The sequence below is a fragment of the Aulonocara sp. 'chitande type north' Nkhata Bay genome, linkage group LG7 (assembly GCF_057382095.1).
Source record: "Aulonocara sp. 'chitande type north' Nkhata Bay isolate Kocher_YH1m ecotype deep benthic linkage group LG7, A_spYH_male_GT1.1, whole genome shotgun sequence".
NCBI lineage: Eukaryota > Metazoa > Chordata > Actinopteri > Cichliformes > Cichlidae > Aulonocara > Aulonocara sp. 'chitande type north' Nkhata Bay.
This window is the reverse complement of record NC_141350.1, coordinates 40,977,947-40,997,007: the sequence shown is the minus strand read 5'-3', so window position 1 is coordinate 40,997,007 and position 19,061 is coordinate 40,977,947. Positions and strand designations below refer to the sequence as shown.

At 38.6% G+C, this 19,061-nt stretch overlaps 2 protein-coding genes across 3 annotated transcripts in view; one reads left to right on the top strand and one right to left on the bottom strand.

The window, feature by feature from the left end:
* Positions 1-3,155, top strand: part of strbp (spermatid perinuclear RNA binding protein) — a 120,562-nt gene extending 117,407 nt beyond the window's left edge. The window contains exon 19 of the mRNA XM_086300409.1: positions 3,112-3,155. Coding sequence (XP_086156535.1) covers positions 3,112-3,140 — 29 coding nt within the window. The 3' untranslated portion in view covers positions 3,141-3,155. The remainder of the gene's footprint in view (positions 1-3,111) is intronic.
* Positions 1-19,061, bottom strand: part of rabgap1 (RAB GTPase activating protein 1) — a 77,393-nt gene that overhangs the window by 6,018 nt on the left and 52,314 nt on the right. For both annotated transcript variants that reach the window (XM_086300404.1, XM_086300405.1), the window contains 10 exons: positions 17,041-17,115; positions 16,105-16,230; positions 15,674-15,817; positions 14,145-14,186; positions 13,159-13,287; positions 10,384-10,476; positions 8,228-8,338; positions 7,871-7,975; positions 5,581-5,664; positions 207-278 (listed from right to left, as the gene is read on the bottom strand). In XM_086300404.1, the coding sequence (XP_086156530.1) occupies positions 207-278; positions 5,581-5,664; positions 7,871-7,975; positions 8,228-8,338; positions 10,384-10,476; positions 13,159-13,287; positions 14,145-14,186; positions 15,674-15,817; positions 16,105-16,230; positions 17,041-17,115 (981 nt within the window). The remainder of the gene's footprint in view (positions 1-206; positions 279-5,580; positions 5,665-7,870; positions 7,976-8,227; positions 8,339-10,383; positions 10,477-13,158; positions 13,288-14,144; positions 14,187-15,673; positions 15,818-16,104; positions 16,231-17,040; positions 17,116-19,061) is intronic.

The window sequence follows — 19,061 nt, the reverse complement described above, 5'->3', positions numbered from 1 at the left end:
GCTGTGTCTCAGATGTTAAAACAGGTTATCTGTTCATCAGAAGTGTCTTTAAGCAATGAATTGAATCCTGCTGACAGAGGAGCACATTACATGGCAGCTCATGGAGTAATGAGAGGTAAAAATTGTAATACACTTTGTAAACTCATAAAGTGACAAAGTTAATCCTGGCGTCATGGTTACGTCATTTGGGTTGGTGTAAAACTCACCCTGATTTTCTCGAGTTCTCCTCGCGTAGCCGTCTGTTGTTTCTCTAGTCGTTCGCTCAGCTGGGAGCAGATCTGCAGAAAACAAAAACAGCTTGGTTTGTTCACCCACTTTTAGACAGAGCTCGTCAATTAAACCAGAGGAACGCTTTTCAATTAAAATGAATACTCAATACCAATAATCTGTACTTCAAGTCAAGCTTTTTCCAGTCTCTGGTGCTTCAACACAGCTCCAACAAGCCACAAAAGCTTGCTTAGTTTTCGGCCAACAACAATCAAAGATTCAAATCATTAATTTACCTAAGCACCCAGCCACTGGGCTGTTTTAAAACAAAAAACCTAATAGTAAAACAAAGTATACACAGGAAAACAGGAGGGAAAAAACTGCCTTTCAGAAAAAGTTTGATGAATATTTATGAATGAAAACTGTTCATCCCCATAATATGGTAAAAACACAATACAGACAGAGTAATAAGAATAACATCAGCACTCAGAGAGCACCACTCCCCCCGTAGGGCAAGGGCTATACTGAAACTGCGATGTTTTATAATGTTTTTATTATAACATGCACATGTTTTATTATCCTAGGATGACGTCAGTCAGTTATGGCATCATTGTGACCTTGTAAGGTGTTGAATTGAGGTCGTGTACAACTCTCTCCATCGCTTTTCGTATGACATATTTTTTGATATGGTTTCTTCTTCTGACCTTTTTATCGCTAACAATGAAGGTCAAGGTCAAGTGCTCATGCCCCCCCAAGGTCTAGGATATTGTTGAGAAGTTTGAAGATGAAAACAAATTGTGGGTAATATACAATTTTTACTGGTTTTCACAACTGGTGTGTCTTAAATCACCTCAAGGTGTTGTTGGCATCTACTGTCAATCAAAATTTGAAAATGATATATTGAAAACTGCTAACAAATAGACAGACAGTTGTGTTTCCCCTACTGTGTTTATAGGTTAATAAGTCTGTATGGACTTTATCCTCTTAGCTTTAAGTGCATTAGTGGTGTCATAGGCCTTATGTATATTCAAATCTCCTTTTCCCCTTCTCCTTCAAACAGCTACAAGCATCCTGAGAGTCAAACAAACACCCACAAACTTTTCCTGTAGCTTGCAGACGGACAGAGAAATCAGAGTGCAACGAGTTATCCTATAAGAGACATCAGGCCGTCTATAGACAGTCCATCTATCTCGACATCTACTTTTGCTCTTATTCTCTGTGTTACATACATTATATTGGTGACCCTCATCTCTCTTTTTTTTTACTATACTTATCATGCAGCTATCTTTCCATCCTGTCACATTCTCCCTCATATTGGCCGTTACTATACCCAGCTCCGTCACTACTGACCTCTTATCTCTTCTTTTTTGATCTTTTGTCTGTAGTCCTGCAGTTTTAATCTCCCTGCGTCCTTTTTAACTAGTGGAGCATCTGTTTCTTTTTTGCTTTTTTCTTACCCGAGCTGCTGAGCCTTAAGCCATTCAAGTCTTCAGTCAGTTTTTGTCCCCATTTCGGCAGCAGGGATTTTACTCTCCTTCAGTTTTTTTCTATAATTAGAAGGATGACTCTAACAGGGACATAGTGAGGAGGACAATATGTTCTGATGGGATTTCAAGCCTGTGAAAGATGGGGGTACTTGTCCATCTTAGGGCAAGGAATCGTTATCGCTGCACCATCTGCAAGCAAGCTGTAAATGATTATTTTGCTCATTTAAATTCAGGATGACCACGGTAGTCATTTTCTCCATCCTTGTTATGAGTTTCTTTTCTATACCACTGTTTCACAGTAATAATGGATTTTGCACTCGTTGCTGAAGGCTCAAGACCCAGAGGGCATTTAAAAAAAAAAGTTTTTTATATTCAATTTATTCCTACAAAACAATCTCAGCCTTATTTATTTTAAATATTTTCATTTAATAATTTATCCGGCCCCACGGTAACTTCACTGCCTGAGGCACTTTTTGCTTTCTTTCTATTGAATGCAAACAGTATACTTATACTTACAATGCAGGAACTACAAGAACATGCAGTCTTAATTACTTCATCATATTTCCACAAGGAGCAGATAATTGTGCTGATGCACCCAAATTAACAAAAATATGTTGTCCAGAATGAAAATATCTTATTAAAACCATTAAAAGTAAATCAGATCAAATTTATTTATTTAGTCAAAACTGACCGAAAACACCGACAAGGAAAACAATCAGAATTAGAAAAGAGAAAACAACGCAATGCTAACAGAACCCAAGAGACACGAGCGCTGGCACGTGCTGCTTCACCTGGCTAGCACCCAGCTAGCCTGCATCTATCTACAAAAGCTCCAGTCCTAGAACGGGGATTGCAATGCACCACTTGACACCGTTTTTAGCTCCACCGTTAACAGACTTGTCTTTGTCCTCATGTGCTCGAGGAGCAATTAGCACACAAAGCTTTTTTTGGGCTATATTTCCACAGGAAAATAAATAAATAAATAAAACCCCCAAAGAAACTCTTGGCATTCACACACATTGAAAGAGCAAATTGCTACGTGAATAATCATTCGCATTATCTATGTTGTAAACAACCCAGGCTATTTTAGGGAATCCCTCAACTTGTCAATCCCAGCGGATTGAATGCTCCCCCCTCCCCCTCCACACACTTTGTTCATTTTCCCCCGCTCTCCATCAATCACCCTCTTCCTTCCTGTCACACTTCAGTCTGCTCAACACAGCTCTCAACCGCAAGCTAGCAACCCATGATACACACAAAAACCATCAAATCCGGTCTCCTCTCATCGGTGGGACATTCGATAACCGGTTTTCACACTTGCCATCAAAGCCAGTCGACGGTTATTATTTTTAGACTCAGGTGAAGTTGAGGTCTGTTCCTAAATTAGTCTTCTTTCTATTTCTGTTTCCCTCCACAGAGAGGAATAGGAGGTGGATTGTTGCATAATGTCCCCGCGCTGATGGTAATAGCACTTGATCTGGGTGAGTTTATATTTAAGCACGAAGTGACAGGATGAGATCTGAGAGGAATTCAGACAGACGGAACTTTAAATATGCTTGCAGGCTAAGCCATCAAAAGCTCCGGGTTCAGTTAAGGAACAGCTCTGCTTCAGAAAATAGATAAATGAAGGAAAACAGAGCGCTCATAAAGAGTATATTATTTTTAAATATACTCTTTATGCTTAGATATGAAAAGACGGGCTAAGTAAGGAAAGATAAGTGGTGTAAAGCGTCTCAAAAGCTCACTTTCAAGGGAATCAGAGCTCCACATAATCTAATTCACAATTCAGTCACACACACAAAAACATAACTATAATCCAAAAACAAAAATACCATGATGGTGTTTCTGGTGAAGCTACTTGAGCTGAGTAAAAAGCAGAACTTATCAACAATGACAGCCAAGCGTACGAAAAAAGTCAACAAGAAACGAGTGGATTTAATTAGCATTATGCTTCGAGATATAAATGAACTAAAAAGTGACAAACATGCAAGCACTGGCTCAAAGTTATGTGAAGACTGCCAACTGCTGGCAGCTTATGCTCTCTGAATTTTTATCCCAACCTTCTGAATTATTCTTTCTGGGTCACTGTGAGACTTCAGTGGATTTCAGCCCGAAACCATTTCAGCAATAAATGCTTTGGTCAATTTTCTGACACTTTTCTATTCCTTGGTTTTTGATAAGATTAGACAATATTGCATATTGATAGATATATACTGTAGTCATTTTGGTTGGAATTATAGAAATGAAGAAACAGAAGCTGGCGACACCACCTCTGCTGGATTGTGTGTAAAAGGTGAATTTGCATTTTTAAAATTCAGCGTACTATGAACAATGAAACAACTCTGGATGACTTGAATTCAATGTGAAAAGTCTGTCCCTGCCAGAGTAACATACATACAACATGCTCCCACTATATGTGATTATGATGCTCCCATTTTTATCCTATTCTAAACTCTCACATTATTTCATTAATTAAATGTCCTATTACCTCATTCATTGCTTATTTTTGTATTTCCCTTCAGGTACACAGTCACCAGCCACTTTTTTGGTATACCTGGTATACTGCTTTTAAAAATAATGTAATCAGCCAATCACATGGCAATAACTCCGTGCATTTAGACATGGTCAAGACAATCTGCTGAAGTTCAAACCGAGGACTGGAATGAGAAAGAAATGTGATTTAAGTGACTCTGAATGATACATGGTTGTTGGTGCCACACAGGTTGGTCTGAGCATGTCAGAAACTTCTGATCTACTGGAATTTTCCCAGACAACCATCTCTAGGTTTTTCAGAGAATGGTCTAAAAAAGAGAAATTACCCAGTGAGCAGCAGTTTTCTAGACCAATTTGCCTTGCTGATGTCAGAACAGCCAGACTACTTTCAGCTGATAGGAATGCAACAGTAACTCAGATAACCACTTGTTACAACCAAGGTATGCACATAACATCTCTGAATGCACATCACATTGTACCTTTAGGCTAATGGACTAAAGCAACAGCAGACCACACCAGGTGGCACCCCTGTCAGCTAAGAACAGGAAACTGAGGCATTTGCTAAGGCTCACCAAAACTGGACAACACATTAGAAGAAAAACATTGCCCAGTCTGATGAGTCTCCATTTCTGCTGCAACATTCGGATTCACAGTTTGGCATAAACAACTTAAGAAGAGGGATCCATTCTTCCTTGAATCAACAGTTCAGGCTGGTGCTGGTGGTGTAATGGTAAAGAGGATATTTTCTTGGCACCCATTAGTGCCAAATGATGCTGATTTGGGCCACCACAGCCTATCAGAGAATTCCATCAAATAACACACCATATCTGTTATTTTGGACATGACATATACTCAAATGGCCTACACAGCCACCAGATTTCAATCCAATAATGTACCTTTGGGATGTGGTGTAAGGGGTGATTCATATTATGGACATGCAGCTGAGAAATCTGCAGCAACTCTGTAATGTTATCGTGCCAATATGGATCAAAATCTCTGAGGACTGTTTCCAGCAACTATACAATGACGAATTACATTAGCTCGGAAGAGAAATGAGGGTCTAAGAGGAACTAGTAATATGTACCTATAATAATAAATAAAGGCCGGTGAGTGTATATGCACTATGATCCACCTGTCTGTGAGGGTGGGGAGTAAAGATGTGGTTTTGAAGCTTGAACTAAATGGAAAACACAAACTAAAATAAGTTTGTTTTTCCAAAATAAGCTTCAAGAGAACTGTGATAAAAACTGTTGTGTGACAGTTTCCACTTTTTAACTTACATCACATATATGAAAGTGGAAATACTATTATTAGACCTGCTAATGTAACTATTCAGTTGCACACAGTAAACTGAAAAGTGAAAGTAGGCATATAGTAGGCAGACAATACATACCTGCTTATATTCTCCAATAATGGACCCGTTCTTCTTAATTTCTGATTCAGACTTATCGAGCTCTCGTCTGCACATCTCCTTCAGCTGTAGATAAAACACAGAGATACAGTTAGGCTGTTACACGGCAGAGGCCAAGGACAGAAGTGGTGCCCCAGAGACTGTGTGACTGCCATGAAATGTAAAGGAGACATGGAAAGGTATTGGCAGACACTAAGTTCAGGGCAACGTCATGGCCTCTATGCAACCTCTGCTCGAGCACATGAATCAGTCACAGTTACACAAACTCAACAACACCACAGACACTTGGAGGACCACGTGAAACATGCACAGGATCAGAGGGCAGCAGGGTCTGTGCTCTCCATCAAAGAGAATCTTTACTTGAACTTGAAAAAATAACCATCAAAGACTGACAACCTTTGATATCTGAGGGTTGACTATACAGGAATGCGGTTTTAAAGTAAATGAGATTCTGTATCTTTTTCTCTCTCACTGGAACAATTATTGCATTTCTGTAGCAACAGTATATAACCTGAAGTAATAATTTTCTGTATGACTTTATCAGTCTTTGATATTGTTGTGGAGAAATACACTCTTCTTTATAATGGTCCTTTAGTTCATTGAGGTTTGTGGGCATTCATTCGGCTCTCTTTAAAATGTTAAAATAGACTTTGACTGGGCCATCGCAACAAACTTGACTATTTTCTTTTCCATTCTGATGCAGATTTGCTGTTGTGCTTGGGATCATTATCCTGTTGTATGATCCAATCCAGCCAAACTGTAGTCTCACATTTGACTCTAAAATACTTTGGTATACAGACGACTTCATAGTCGACTTAACGAGTGCAAGGTACGCAGGTCCTGTAAATGTCAAAACAAACCCAAATCATCACGCCTCTGCCACTGTGCTTGACAGCTGGTATGAGGTGCTTGTGCGGATATGTTTGTATACAGCGTTTGGTTTTTGCCAAAGTGCCACTGTGCATTATAGCCAACTAGCTCCACTGTGCTCTCATCTGTCCAAAGGGTACTGGTCTAGAAATCTTGCGGTTTGTTCAGAGGCAACTTTGTAAATCTAATCGAACCTAAAGTCTAAGATGTACTTCTTGGGTTTCTGTAGTGTATTGGATCATTAAACAGTCTAACCTTGCTGGGACTTCCACTAATGGGAAATTGTCAAAACCTCAGCTTTTTTTTACAGAGATGGCTAGATTTGTAGATCATCAGTTAATCAAGTGCATTTGATTAGCAACACCTGGTTGCTAATTACTCTCTTAATTCCTATGGAATAGTATATTTTGTTTTTTACTGTATGTAGGTCATCAACATATTAATGTAGGTATCATTAATAATCGAATTGCTTGTAACACCTTCAGAATGTAGCAATAGCAAGCACCCATCCGTTTTCTTTCTTCCACTTACTGTATCTAACTTTGGGTTGTGACTGGGCTGGAGCCTATCCCAGCTGCCATACGCCGAAAGGCAAGGTACACCCTGAACAGGTCGCCTGTCTCTGACAGGACTAACAGAGAGACAGACAACCATACAAACTCACATCCACACCTCTGGCCAATTTAGAATCACCAATTAACGTAACCCTGTTCATGTTTTTGGAATGTAGGAGGAAGTCAGCATATCCGGAGAGAACCCACACAAACACAGGGAGAACATTAAACTCCACACATGAAGTCTCAAGCGAGCCAGTGGTTTTATTTTTCTTAAAATATTTCTGTAATTGAAAGTATGTGGAAATGTGTCTCATGCAGAGAAACTGGCTGAGAGGCAAATATACAGCCAGAAGAACATGTACAAAAAGATGGCTGTGCTTAACATTTCCCAAGTCTGATGTAAGGCTTCAGGTATGACAGGGGTATATTCATCACATAACGGCTGTTTTGTAAAGACTTGAAGGTCAGAAAAAAATCTGGTCTCATGCTCACTATGAGCTGTGCTTCTAGCTCAGGAAAGTATAAAATGCGGTCTTGTTTCAAAGACAAGCAGTTCCACACAGGCTGTCATACCCTGCAAACGACAGAGACAAACAGAACTTCACTGATTGAGAGTAAATCAGCCGATGCAATATTTCTTGTGAATCCTGGACCTGTCCACAATAAAAACTGCTCAGTCATAGCAGGTCACCTTAATATTTCGACTTCTGTTTCAGCAGTTGCTTCCTGTAACCCTGTGTTTCTTATGACATTTTGAGGAAAAACAAACACATTAGGCATCAGCAGGAAACTTTTTTCCCCTGGCTCCGTTTCACTCTAGATGAGAGCGCGTTACATGCTCTAACCTGTGCAGACTCTTCCTCCAGCCGCCTCTTCTCATCCTCCGACTCAATCAGCTTCTGTTTGGTCAGCAGCAACTCTTTATTTAGGGCGTCCGCTTTCTCCTCGGCCTGACACACACATGCACAGACACACAAAAGACACCATAACCCAGTGCTCAGTAGGTCAATGAAAGTCAGAGTCGCCCTACTTTCTTCTTAGTTTTCTCTCTCTTTTCAAGGAATTGGGGAAAAAAAGTTTCTGTTCAAAAACACTTGCGCTTTCATCTTTGCTATAACCTTTTTTAGATGTTCTACCAGAAGTGACAAATGACAGTTTAACAGCCCCACCCAATCATACACAAATATTCTTCTTTGGCTTACATTGTCAAGGTCTTTGCGCAGGGCTATCTTGCTGCTAACTAGTTCATGTGCCAAGTCATCATTTTCTTGCTCCAGACGCATGTTGGCCTCTTGCAAACGCCGATTCTCCCGCTAGATGGTGAATGTAAGAGGAAAAAAAAAGCAGTGTTTAGAAAGAAGAAAAGAGAAAAACAACCACAAATCAACACAAAAATGTTAAGAATGAAATAATCAAAACGTTTAAGACAGACGACACTGAACACGGAGAAGTGACGATCCACCAAAGAGGAAGGAAAGCGCTGAGATAGCTGAGCAAGGAAATGGAGTTAAGTTTGATTGTGCAAACATGTCTTACTGGTTCAGCAGTTTCCAGAGCGATGCGACAACACACATATGAAACCGAGAGTATAAAAGTTCACTTTGATCAGCTGAAAACGTAGCCGCAAAGTAAGAGATGTCTGTAATGTTTAACAAGACATAACCGGTTTGTACATCATTAACAGCAATCTACAGCTGTAGTGGGAATAAAGTCGGAGCACTTAGCACAAATTCTAACACCTCTCCTTCTATTTCTAGGTCAACGTTTCCATCTTTGTTAAAACATTTCATGTCTGTGTCACTTTTCTTCTTTTTAAGCCGTCTGATCCTGATCCATTTGCACATGGATTTACATATCCTTGTATTAAAGTGTGGACTACACAACTCCAGCTTTTATTATCACTACTATGACTCAAACTGGCGTGAACATTTGACTTTAGCGTAGAGCGGATGAATCCCTCTTACATGGCAAAAATAGAAACACCCCAAGATCAAAACACTTCTTTGGACACGAACAAAAAAAAAGAAGTGATGGATGATCTTGTAGTGCACAAAACCATCTTGCTACCCTTGAAATGGCATAATGTATAGTTAAAGGCTTTTCTATGGCCTTGTAGTTTTTATTTGCTGAACAAGGACTGTCAAGGTCCACAAGAAATATAGATTTACTTTGTTCAGCTATGAATGTCAGAATATAGTCGCTGCTTTACCACTATATGGTAATCGTGGGGATGACACATAATTCATGAATACTGAAATGGTTAAACCAACCAACCACTAAAATAATAATGTTACTATGTAAAAAGACAGAAAACAATATAAAGAAAAGTTAAGCGAGATCTGTATCATCCTAATTCTAATAATATACGTTTTCTGAAGAACTCTAATCTGAACAGATATAATTTTTAAAAAATATTTTTACTGCTGAAAAGTTTTGTAAATTGTAAGTCATTTAGTAACCCACCACAAAGGCATGTTTAAATATCAACAAAAACATGACATTATGAGCTATAAAAGCATGGAACAATATTTCATAATGTATTTTTAAATAATATGCACCTACAGCACTATATGAGAGCATGCCATCTTTTTAATTTCACAGCAATAACATCTAATTTATATCTATAAAAGTTGAATTATATAGACCTAGTAACTAGCCAGCAATGAGCTGAGACTGCCATATAAGCAACATCTAACACCCCTACACTTTTAAAACTTTTCTCAGTGTTAAGCATATCATTTTGCCAACAGAACAAACAAGCCAAACAATACTGAAGCATGGGTATGTATAGGTACTTTATGCCACACCCCTTTTCCCCAGGGGGTCGCCATGGCAGATTTGTCCAGGCCAGTCTATTAAACACTACACCACAGAGCAATGCAATGAATGCACAGAGCCAAAAGAAATAACGGTTCTGTGTATTTGGTAGTGGAGAAAGATCAAAACATTCTGGGGAAAGATTAGAGTGACACGTGAGAAGAACCAACATTAACAAAAATGATACAACATTTTTTGTTTTGTTTTTTTAAATGCCCTGCCCAGCAGATAAACAACAGACATAAGAGGAGGAGGAAGTCCAACAGAATAACGGTTTGTTATGAACCATGCAGTTTTTGTTCTGCCATATTTTTATTGTTATTTTAAGTGATGCACTGTGCCAGACATTTTGTTCCTGGAAAAGGAAGGATGAGACTGCTTTATGCTAAATAGGAGGAGCATATCATTCTTGTTTTGGCTGGTTTTTTTCCTTTTGCCATTATTTTTTTAAAGAAAAATATACTCATCATTTAACCTTCCTGTATTGAACATATCGAGACAAGAAAGGGGACTGAAATATTTTGTTAGAAAAACCACGTACCTCATATCTCTCGATGGGGGCCTCCTGTTGCTCTTGCTGCTCCCGTATGGTGTGGTACTCCTTTTCATATTTCTTCAGTTTCTTCTGGCTGATCTGTTGAGCAGAAAGAGTAAAACAACAAATGATGAAGAAAGGAAATACAACTAGCTTACTAAGTTTGGTTTAATGTGACGGCCAGTGGAGAGGTTTTCAAGTCTTTTGCAAACAAAGACAGAAGACTTTTAATCTTTGCTCGACTGCAGCTTTATTTATTCATGCATTTGAATAACGTGTAACAACACACGGGGTGGTATTATTGGCCAATTTGCTACTGTTTGTAACATCTAATCTTACCAGTACCAATTTATAATGAGATGTGTGGATTTTCAATGCCCTTAGTTAAGGGTTCACAATCAATGCACTACAGCGTTTGCATACTTTGACTATATACTTTTCCCCATGTTGAAATCTCAACATTCATTACCTAATGATGTAGCATGACCTTCATGCTGTTCCGATTCATGTGTCTTTATGCATTCTCTCAGTGTGTTTGGTTGCACGTTCTCCTCCACAAAGTACAGAAGGTCATTCAGGGCAGCAGGTCTCTAATGCATCCATCCTTTTATTGTCTTTTTTCTCACATCTACGGCAAAACTTTGGTTCTCCAACAGCTCATAATTAAATTGCCAATGAAGTACAGAGAGTATCCACAAACCTCCCGAGTCCAAAGTTTTTTATAAACAGAGAATATTTTTCCACTTTGAAAGGTTTCAATCAACTGCAACTACTAATACTGTATGTAGGTGCACAAACATATCTGCACACGCATGCTCATGTGTAGTAGCTCAAAAACAGAACTATAAGGTATGAACACAAGCTAAAACTTTGACGCGCCAAACTTTTTTTTAAAAGTGTCCAAGAAAGAAATTCAAACTTTTATGGTTTTATTTAAATTTCTGGGGTAATTTGCATATATTAGCATTAGAAGTCATAAGGCTGGCAGATGAGAAGAGGAGGTTGGTGCAACAAAAGCACACTGAGACAACATAAATGACCTGGTTTGACCCTGAGATTATGTCTTGAATACAGTTTGTGAGCTGAATGCACAACACAAGTACTTCTCTCATACTGACTTTAAAAATCTAATAATGATAATGACCTCTCACTGCAGTTAAGTAAATAGTTTGCAGACTCCCAACCTGGAAAGATACTCAGCACTGCTTTAACACTGCTGTGAATATGATGTAAAGTTGATAAGATATATATCAGATAATATAATTTAGATGATACAAATGGCCTTGTTTAGGTTTTGTATCTCTTATAGTTCAATGACTTAGGAAGCAGGATGTTGAATTTTTATATATATGTTCATTTTCCAATAATGTTGGTTATTTTAAAAATATGAATTAGGGTACATTAAGAAACTAAAAAAGGGGAAGGGAATAAATTTGACATTCAACGAAGAAAGTTATGAAAGTTGAACTATGAGAATAAATTTGGAGACATTTTTTATAATTAATTTCAAGATTCCGTTTAAAAAAAAAAAAAGAAATACCAAAGTCACAGATGACCTCAGCCCGGGCTCAGATTTAAAGGAAGAAACAAAGCTGGGAAAACTTTGGACTTCCAAGGTTAAAGTCATACATTAAAAGAATAACTCTGAGTTTATGAGAAACACCTCAGAATAAAAGCCTGCTGTAAAAAAAATAAATAAAAAAATAAAAACTTTCAAGATTCCAGTCACCTTGAAGGAAGCGACCTAATTGTTGCTACTTTGACTTCCCGAAATGAAATAAATACATTTAAAAAAAAAAGGGGTGTACCTGGAAAAAGATCACATAAAGTCAAATCTGAGATAAAGCTTCCAACACAGCTGCAACCCAGAACAATTTGTAGTCCAGTCAGCCAGTATCTTCAGTCGTTTCAGGTTAGTTACTGATACAGCCAGTCATCACCCCACATTGCTATCCAAGCTTCAAATTACTCTGCCTTGACTGAGATTTAATTCCCAGTGAAGTCATTACAGTAGTCAGTGACCTCAAATGAATTCTTGGAATTATTTTCTCTTGCCAGATAACATACTTGCTACGGGGAATCCCTAAAGAAAAAAAGCAGCACAGATAAGTGTAATACTCAAAGACAGCATATAGAAGAAGTCAAATAAGCCAAAAGGAGTATAAGCTAGAAAATCTGTGTTTTTCTGGTGGTTATGATTTAAATTCAAAAGCGATACCTCCGATTTATTTCCAGCAGATATTTCTTTGCTGAAGATCATTACATGATCTGCCTGCTGCCCAGCTGTCTAACTGCGAACCAAAAACTTCAAATCTCTCGGTCTCGGTCTGTGCAAATAAATATCTCTGCCCAAAGCTACCTTCAAAGTCAGGTCCCTTAAACTAGGCCAGACAGTTCAAAACGGGTCAGGACATAGGTGCGAGTGCGCCTGTTTGAGATACTGAAAAAGACACGTGTGTTTGATTTATCTGTTAAGGTTGGTGTAAAGCACGGCAGTGACCCCTAGTGGTATTTGAGAAATACTGCTTGAAAAAATCTTTTACTTTTGTGCATAATGATCTGCGAATGATCAACTAATGATCATATATCACATATTTGGTACCATATATTTTGTTTAATAATTTACTGTTCAGTTGGGTTTGAGGCTTTCTGAATATTTTAAGAAAATCATCTGTTTATTCTTATTTATACAAAATATGACAATAAGACACAAGTCTACTATCTTTAAGAAAAAGCCAGGTTGAGCAGGTATAAGTACTACATGCTCTGCTTTAAACTAACCTTCATGCTACAGGCCAGCTCCATCAGTTTCTTTGCGTTTTCCTCGGAGCGGTACCTCTTCGGAACAGGGACGCGAAAGAATTTGAGAGCACCCTCGAAGTCTGTTTGGATTAGATCATCTTTCGATGTCTGGGGAAAAGCAGATAAAAGGTAAATTAGACATAAATTTACATTACTCAAGCCTAAACAGCCTGTCAAGGAAAGACTCATTTCCTTTTTTGTTAAATGAAGAAACAATTCTTAAGGCAACATCCTGGGTTTGGTTAGGAACACGTGAGCACTAAGATAAAGACTGTGTTTGTGGCCAAGTCTATAAATCTATGGTAAAATAAAAGTTGTTCCACAGATTTATTTTATTTTGCCTGTTTATTTTATGGATGGAACTGTGTTCTTCAAGCACAACGTCCCCTTAAAAAAAAGCACGTGCACTGCTTTTAGCACAGAACAGAGGGGTGAGGCTGCACATGTCTCACATGCATAAACCTTTTAGAATTTGAGGTTCTGTTGGCACAACCTCTCCATTTCTGTTTCCACTCAAATCTTCTGGCCATCTTTGAATGCTCATTGGTTTGATGCTACAGTCACACTAAAGAAGACGGCGGTTGGAGCAGCACGACCAAATTTATTGCAATAAACTTGTGATCTCATTGACTTTTCAATGGTCACGTCGAAGACGGGGACCAGGTCAGTAAACCACTTGCAGTCAGCTGCTATGCTGAAAGCAACTTTTGTGTTTTAAAAATTAGACTGAACTTATTTGCAAACCTTCACCAATCTGCTTGAGTGACTGCAGTCTCAGGCTGCCTCCTGCCAGTCGACCTGCATAAATACCTTACCCAGATGTTAAGGGTGTTGCCAACAACACAATTGCAATCTACACACAATCATCAACCAATTTCCCCTCATCACAAGGAGGTTGCTGTCCCATTTTCACTTTGGTGTGGCTGAACAATAAAATAATTCGTTTTTTGTCTGGGCTTTCTTACCTTTAAAAGTGCCAAGGCCACATTGAAGATTACACTAATGCCCTGAGGGGAGAAAAAAACAAAATGAATTGATTAATTACTGTTGCTTAAAGTTTTAATGAAAAAAGCGACTGACAAAAATCACACATAAACGTTGTCATATGCTTATTCTTGAAAAAATAAAACATCTAAAGTGCTTTCATAATAAAACCCCATATTTAAGTGGTGTGCTTGTTTCTAGGGATATACTTTTACTAAGTATGTGGATAAGCACAGTGGCTGCTCCTTTTCTTCCCAGATGATTTGTTAAAGCGGTCTGACTTAATGGGGTAACTTCATATCTCTCCACAGGATCTGAAGACAGCTGCTCAGCTTGGACCGCTACACCGGAAGGTCAGACTTTACCCTGGTCTGAGTTATTGTGTGATCTGAAACAAGTCTCCCTGGGTCTGGTCATAAATTCCTAAATCTTGAACCACATCCCAAGTCCTGCTGCTTTCTTCCACCATCACTGGACTGACATCATTCAGCAGATTAATGAGACGAGGGTTTTCCTATATTCAGAGTTTCAATTCCCAGGGTAAAAAAAAAAAGATATCTATGGTACCTACGGTGCTGTGAAAAAGTTGTTGCGCCCTTCCTGATTTACTACAGTTTTTTATATTTGTCACACTTACATGTTTCAGATCATTAAACAAAGTTTAATATCACACAAAGATAACCCAAATAAATTGTGTTTTTAAACAATGATTTCACTGATTAAGGAAGAAAACTTATCCAAACTTATCCAAACTTACCTGGTTCTGTGTGAAAAGCAATTGCCCATCTTGTTAAATCATGACTTAACTGTGATTAACCTAATTTTTGGAAAGCTGAGTTCAGCTTAAGTAAACAATATATTTGCATAATGACTGAAACTAGCAGATCATTCTTCACATGAATGATCAAGAAGCTGACCTCAGCTGAAAGTGAAGAAGTCACTTGGATGAGTGACGAAACATTTCTTCCACTAAAAACGCTACATCCAGATGAATCGAATCAACTTTTTGGGATTTCCTTACCTGGATGATTGAGCATCCATCAAGACATCTTTGTCTAATATCTGAATTTGATGATCTGAAACATTTTAGTGTGACAAGAGAAGAAAAATAAGGAAATCGGGAAGGGGAAAACCCTTTTTCACACCACTGTATAAAATTTATTTCAGAATCCGAGGCGATTTCCTTCTTGAGTTATCAATTCAAACAATTTTCAGAAGACTGGACCTCTGACCTTGAGCTGAAGGTTTAGGTCACAGAGATTCAAACTCCTTCAATATTTTTTGTAGACACACCTATGGTATGAATTTAAAACTCCTATGTCGCTTCATTCTCGAGTTACCCCACTCACAAACTTGGATCTCCATGTCACATCATGTCACCTGCCGGATTGGCAGGGTAACCACAACACCCCATCAGCCTTTAACAGCTGAGGGCATTTCTATGCCATGAGTTAATAAGTCATTACCTCTGTCGATTGAAGTCACTGAGGTTTGTGTTTAGATTACGAACCTCGCACAGCAGCAGGTCGATTATATGGAAGACCATGTAGAGGGGGAACTTGGCTGTGAAGAGAGTGAGGAACCACTGTGAGGCGTACATGTGAGCCTCCAGGCCCACATTCAGGAAATGGTTGTACAGGTCTGGTATATATTCCTGGAACAGACACGTTGAAAGCAAGAAAAGCAATAAAGACACAAAAGGACATGGGGTTAGAGAAGCAGATTGAAGAATGTGGAGGAGGAGAAAAGGAAGATGTAATAAAAAAAAAGATAGCAAATGGGGGGGAAAGGAAGGAGAGCAGCTAGAAATCACTTCAATTCTACTTAAATACTAAGTAATACACCTTGCTGGTCTTATGTATTACATTATATAATATAATAGTATATATCAGTGTACAGGTGCGCAGAGCATTCAGTTATACAAGTTTATATCATACAAACCTGCATAAGTCTCTCAAGCTGAAAGAACTTGCAATGAAGATCTTCAAAGTTTTGCTTGAAAAGATCCCTGAGCCCATAATCAAACATGATCTTCACCAGGACACTGAATGCTTGCTCCTCTGGCATCTAAAGAAAACCAAGAGATTTACTTATTAGTGCCTTAAGTCAGTTCAGTCATGCTGAAAACAAGGGTTTCACATGAAGTTAACTGCAAAGTGCCCCAAGAAATTCTAAAATGTCACTTTAAAAAATCCTCTGGTCGGATGCTTTATAAAAATGGCCATTGTTTCTACACTAGGTGGCACTGTTGGCATTTCTCCGGACCACAGAGGAGTTTTAAAACAAGCTACAGGTTTCAGATGATCACTGTGACCATATTGTACACACAAAAAAAAATAAAAAATAAACCCCAACATTAAAGCCTTATGACTATGCAGAGTTCTGCGGTTAAAACCTTTGCTAGAGACACATGCGTGGGGGTTACTGCAACATATACTCCTGAACACAACAACAAGATTAGGAAGTTGGTCTGGACTCCAAACACCTTAGATCCCAATGAGCAATTGTAGGATATGCTTGGTCCCAGTCAACACAGCCCATCCCAAGAGGGGACCTGTTTATTCCCCAGAGAGTCTGAGCTGTTTTGGCAGTGCAAAGGGAGAACTACTCAATATTAGGCAGGTGGTTTAATGTTGCCGTCTACATTACATAAACAAATAAAACCTCTAAAATTTCCTTTTATAGGTACTTATTGACCAAGTTCTGAGAGACATTAAACATAGGATGGAGGATGTAATAAATTAAGCCAATCCTCCAGTGTTTCTGAAAGCTGGAAGGGTATCGATGTCAAAGGAAATAAAACAGCCCCGCTCAGCTATGACACTATATTTGAAATACTTTTTTTTTTTCCCTGGACATGCTGGTATGTAAACTCACGTGCAACAGCAGCACTGCAGCCAAGAAGGACTGTCCCTGGCAGTACCCGATCTCCTCATCGTAAACAGAATAAGCCTAAAAAAAAGAATGCAGACAGAAAGAAAGGTAACAAACTAGTGTCACGATAAATAATAATAATAAAAAAAAAGAAATAAAGAAATTAATGTATTTGTATAGTATAGCATACATTTTTTTCTAAAGATTTGGGAAGTTACACCAAGGCTGCAAAGCAATGTGTAAATACTGATCTTGTGCTGCATTTAATTGATGGTGAGAACGTAATTAGTATACCATATATCTACATTTACAAGAAACATTAAACAAAACACATCAACAGAACAGGCAGTGACCGCCCACAATTACAGTAAGCCAAACAAAATGAAACAAATATCTTATTTTTTCACCCTCAGCACGCTGGTTTGGCTACAGAGAACTTAAATTATAATGAGTATGAGCTGTGTGGCAGTATAATAATGAAGAAAGACTGAATAGGACCTAAAGAAATCAAGTCTAACTGGATAGATTCAGAAACAAACAGAAAAGCAAGAAAAAAGGGGTCTGAAGGAAATGTTGGTACAAATGTTATGTATTAAATTGCTTTGGGAGCTAGGGAGAGAATCAGGCGAAAGGGCTGTAGTGGCCTACTGAGCTACAAACACAAATTATGAGCATGAATCAAACGGACAAAGTGTGGATCAATCCATACATGCAGGAGAGGGAGGGCCCGCTGAATTATTTAAACACACCTGAGGAGGTGGTTGTCTGGGAAGAGATGGATGTCCTCACCTGAGTTATACATAATAAATGACATGAAACTAAAAACTGAACGCACTGCAGTCGGGACATTCATGACGAATTATGGAGGTATAGCTTCAGATGTATGTATGCATATTATTGACGCACGTGCTCGTTTTCATGAGAAAGAGAGCACAGATGCTCGATGATCAAAACGCCAACGTTTTGAATCAAACGCGCACACCAAACTACGCGTTCGATTTAAAAAGAACTTGTTTTGCTTTTCACTCTTATGAACTCACTGAACCACCCAGTAACCCGGTGAGAAAGTAAATTAATGAGCGGTTGATTTTAGCGTTGGCACCTTCAACTACTGCTCTACAGACCTACTGTGGAGCCAGTCATTTACATAGTAATTATATCGTATTCCAGAGAAATGTGATTCAATTTCACATGGAGATTATTTTTATTTCTGACAGGTTTCATCAAGAACGACGGCTGCAAGCTAACCAACTGCTTGTTTTTCACCTGTAATTACATGCAGTTTTATAAAAAAACAACTTCATGAGTGGGTGTGAGTTTACAAATCTATGTCAGGACACAAGCTGTCTATTACAGCTATTTATACTTCTTAATATTTAAAAGATTTATTAAATATTATGTGAATTTCAGTTTTGATTCAATTCCATTTAGTATGAAATTGAAATAGTGAGCCAAACCACAACAACAGGTGTGTCAAGGTGATTTATACCTTAGGTAAAGAACCTACAGTGTTAGAAAGACTACCCCAAAAATCAGACAATCCACAAAGAGCAGCACTAGGACTAGAAAAAATCCATTTTAACAGGAAGAAACCTCCAGACGAGCATGGAGGGTCAGCTATCTGCTTCGAGTGGTTGCAGGTGAGGGGAAAGAGGAAAGAAGGGAGACGGGACAAGACAATCTATGGGAGGGAGAAAACAAAATTTAATGACCTGCAGTAGTGGTGCATAAACATCTGGCAGTGAAGTGAGTTGAGTGGGAAAGGAAAAAACTTCATGCATGCAAAGACCACAAAATGCTGCCTTTTATAAGCAGAAAAGTAAACTAGCAGTGCACATTAAAGGTACACTGTGAAAAATATCACTGCTAGACATCAGTAGATTGCAGATTGGCCGCCATTCATGAAGTAAGTACAGAATGTCAGTCCTCCATTTATCTCAGCTGGAGTCCACGTCTATTCACACTGTAGGAGGCTGTAAAACTTTGTGAAAGGAGTCTGATACGAGTCGACGAGTCAGTGAAAC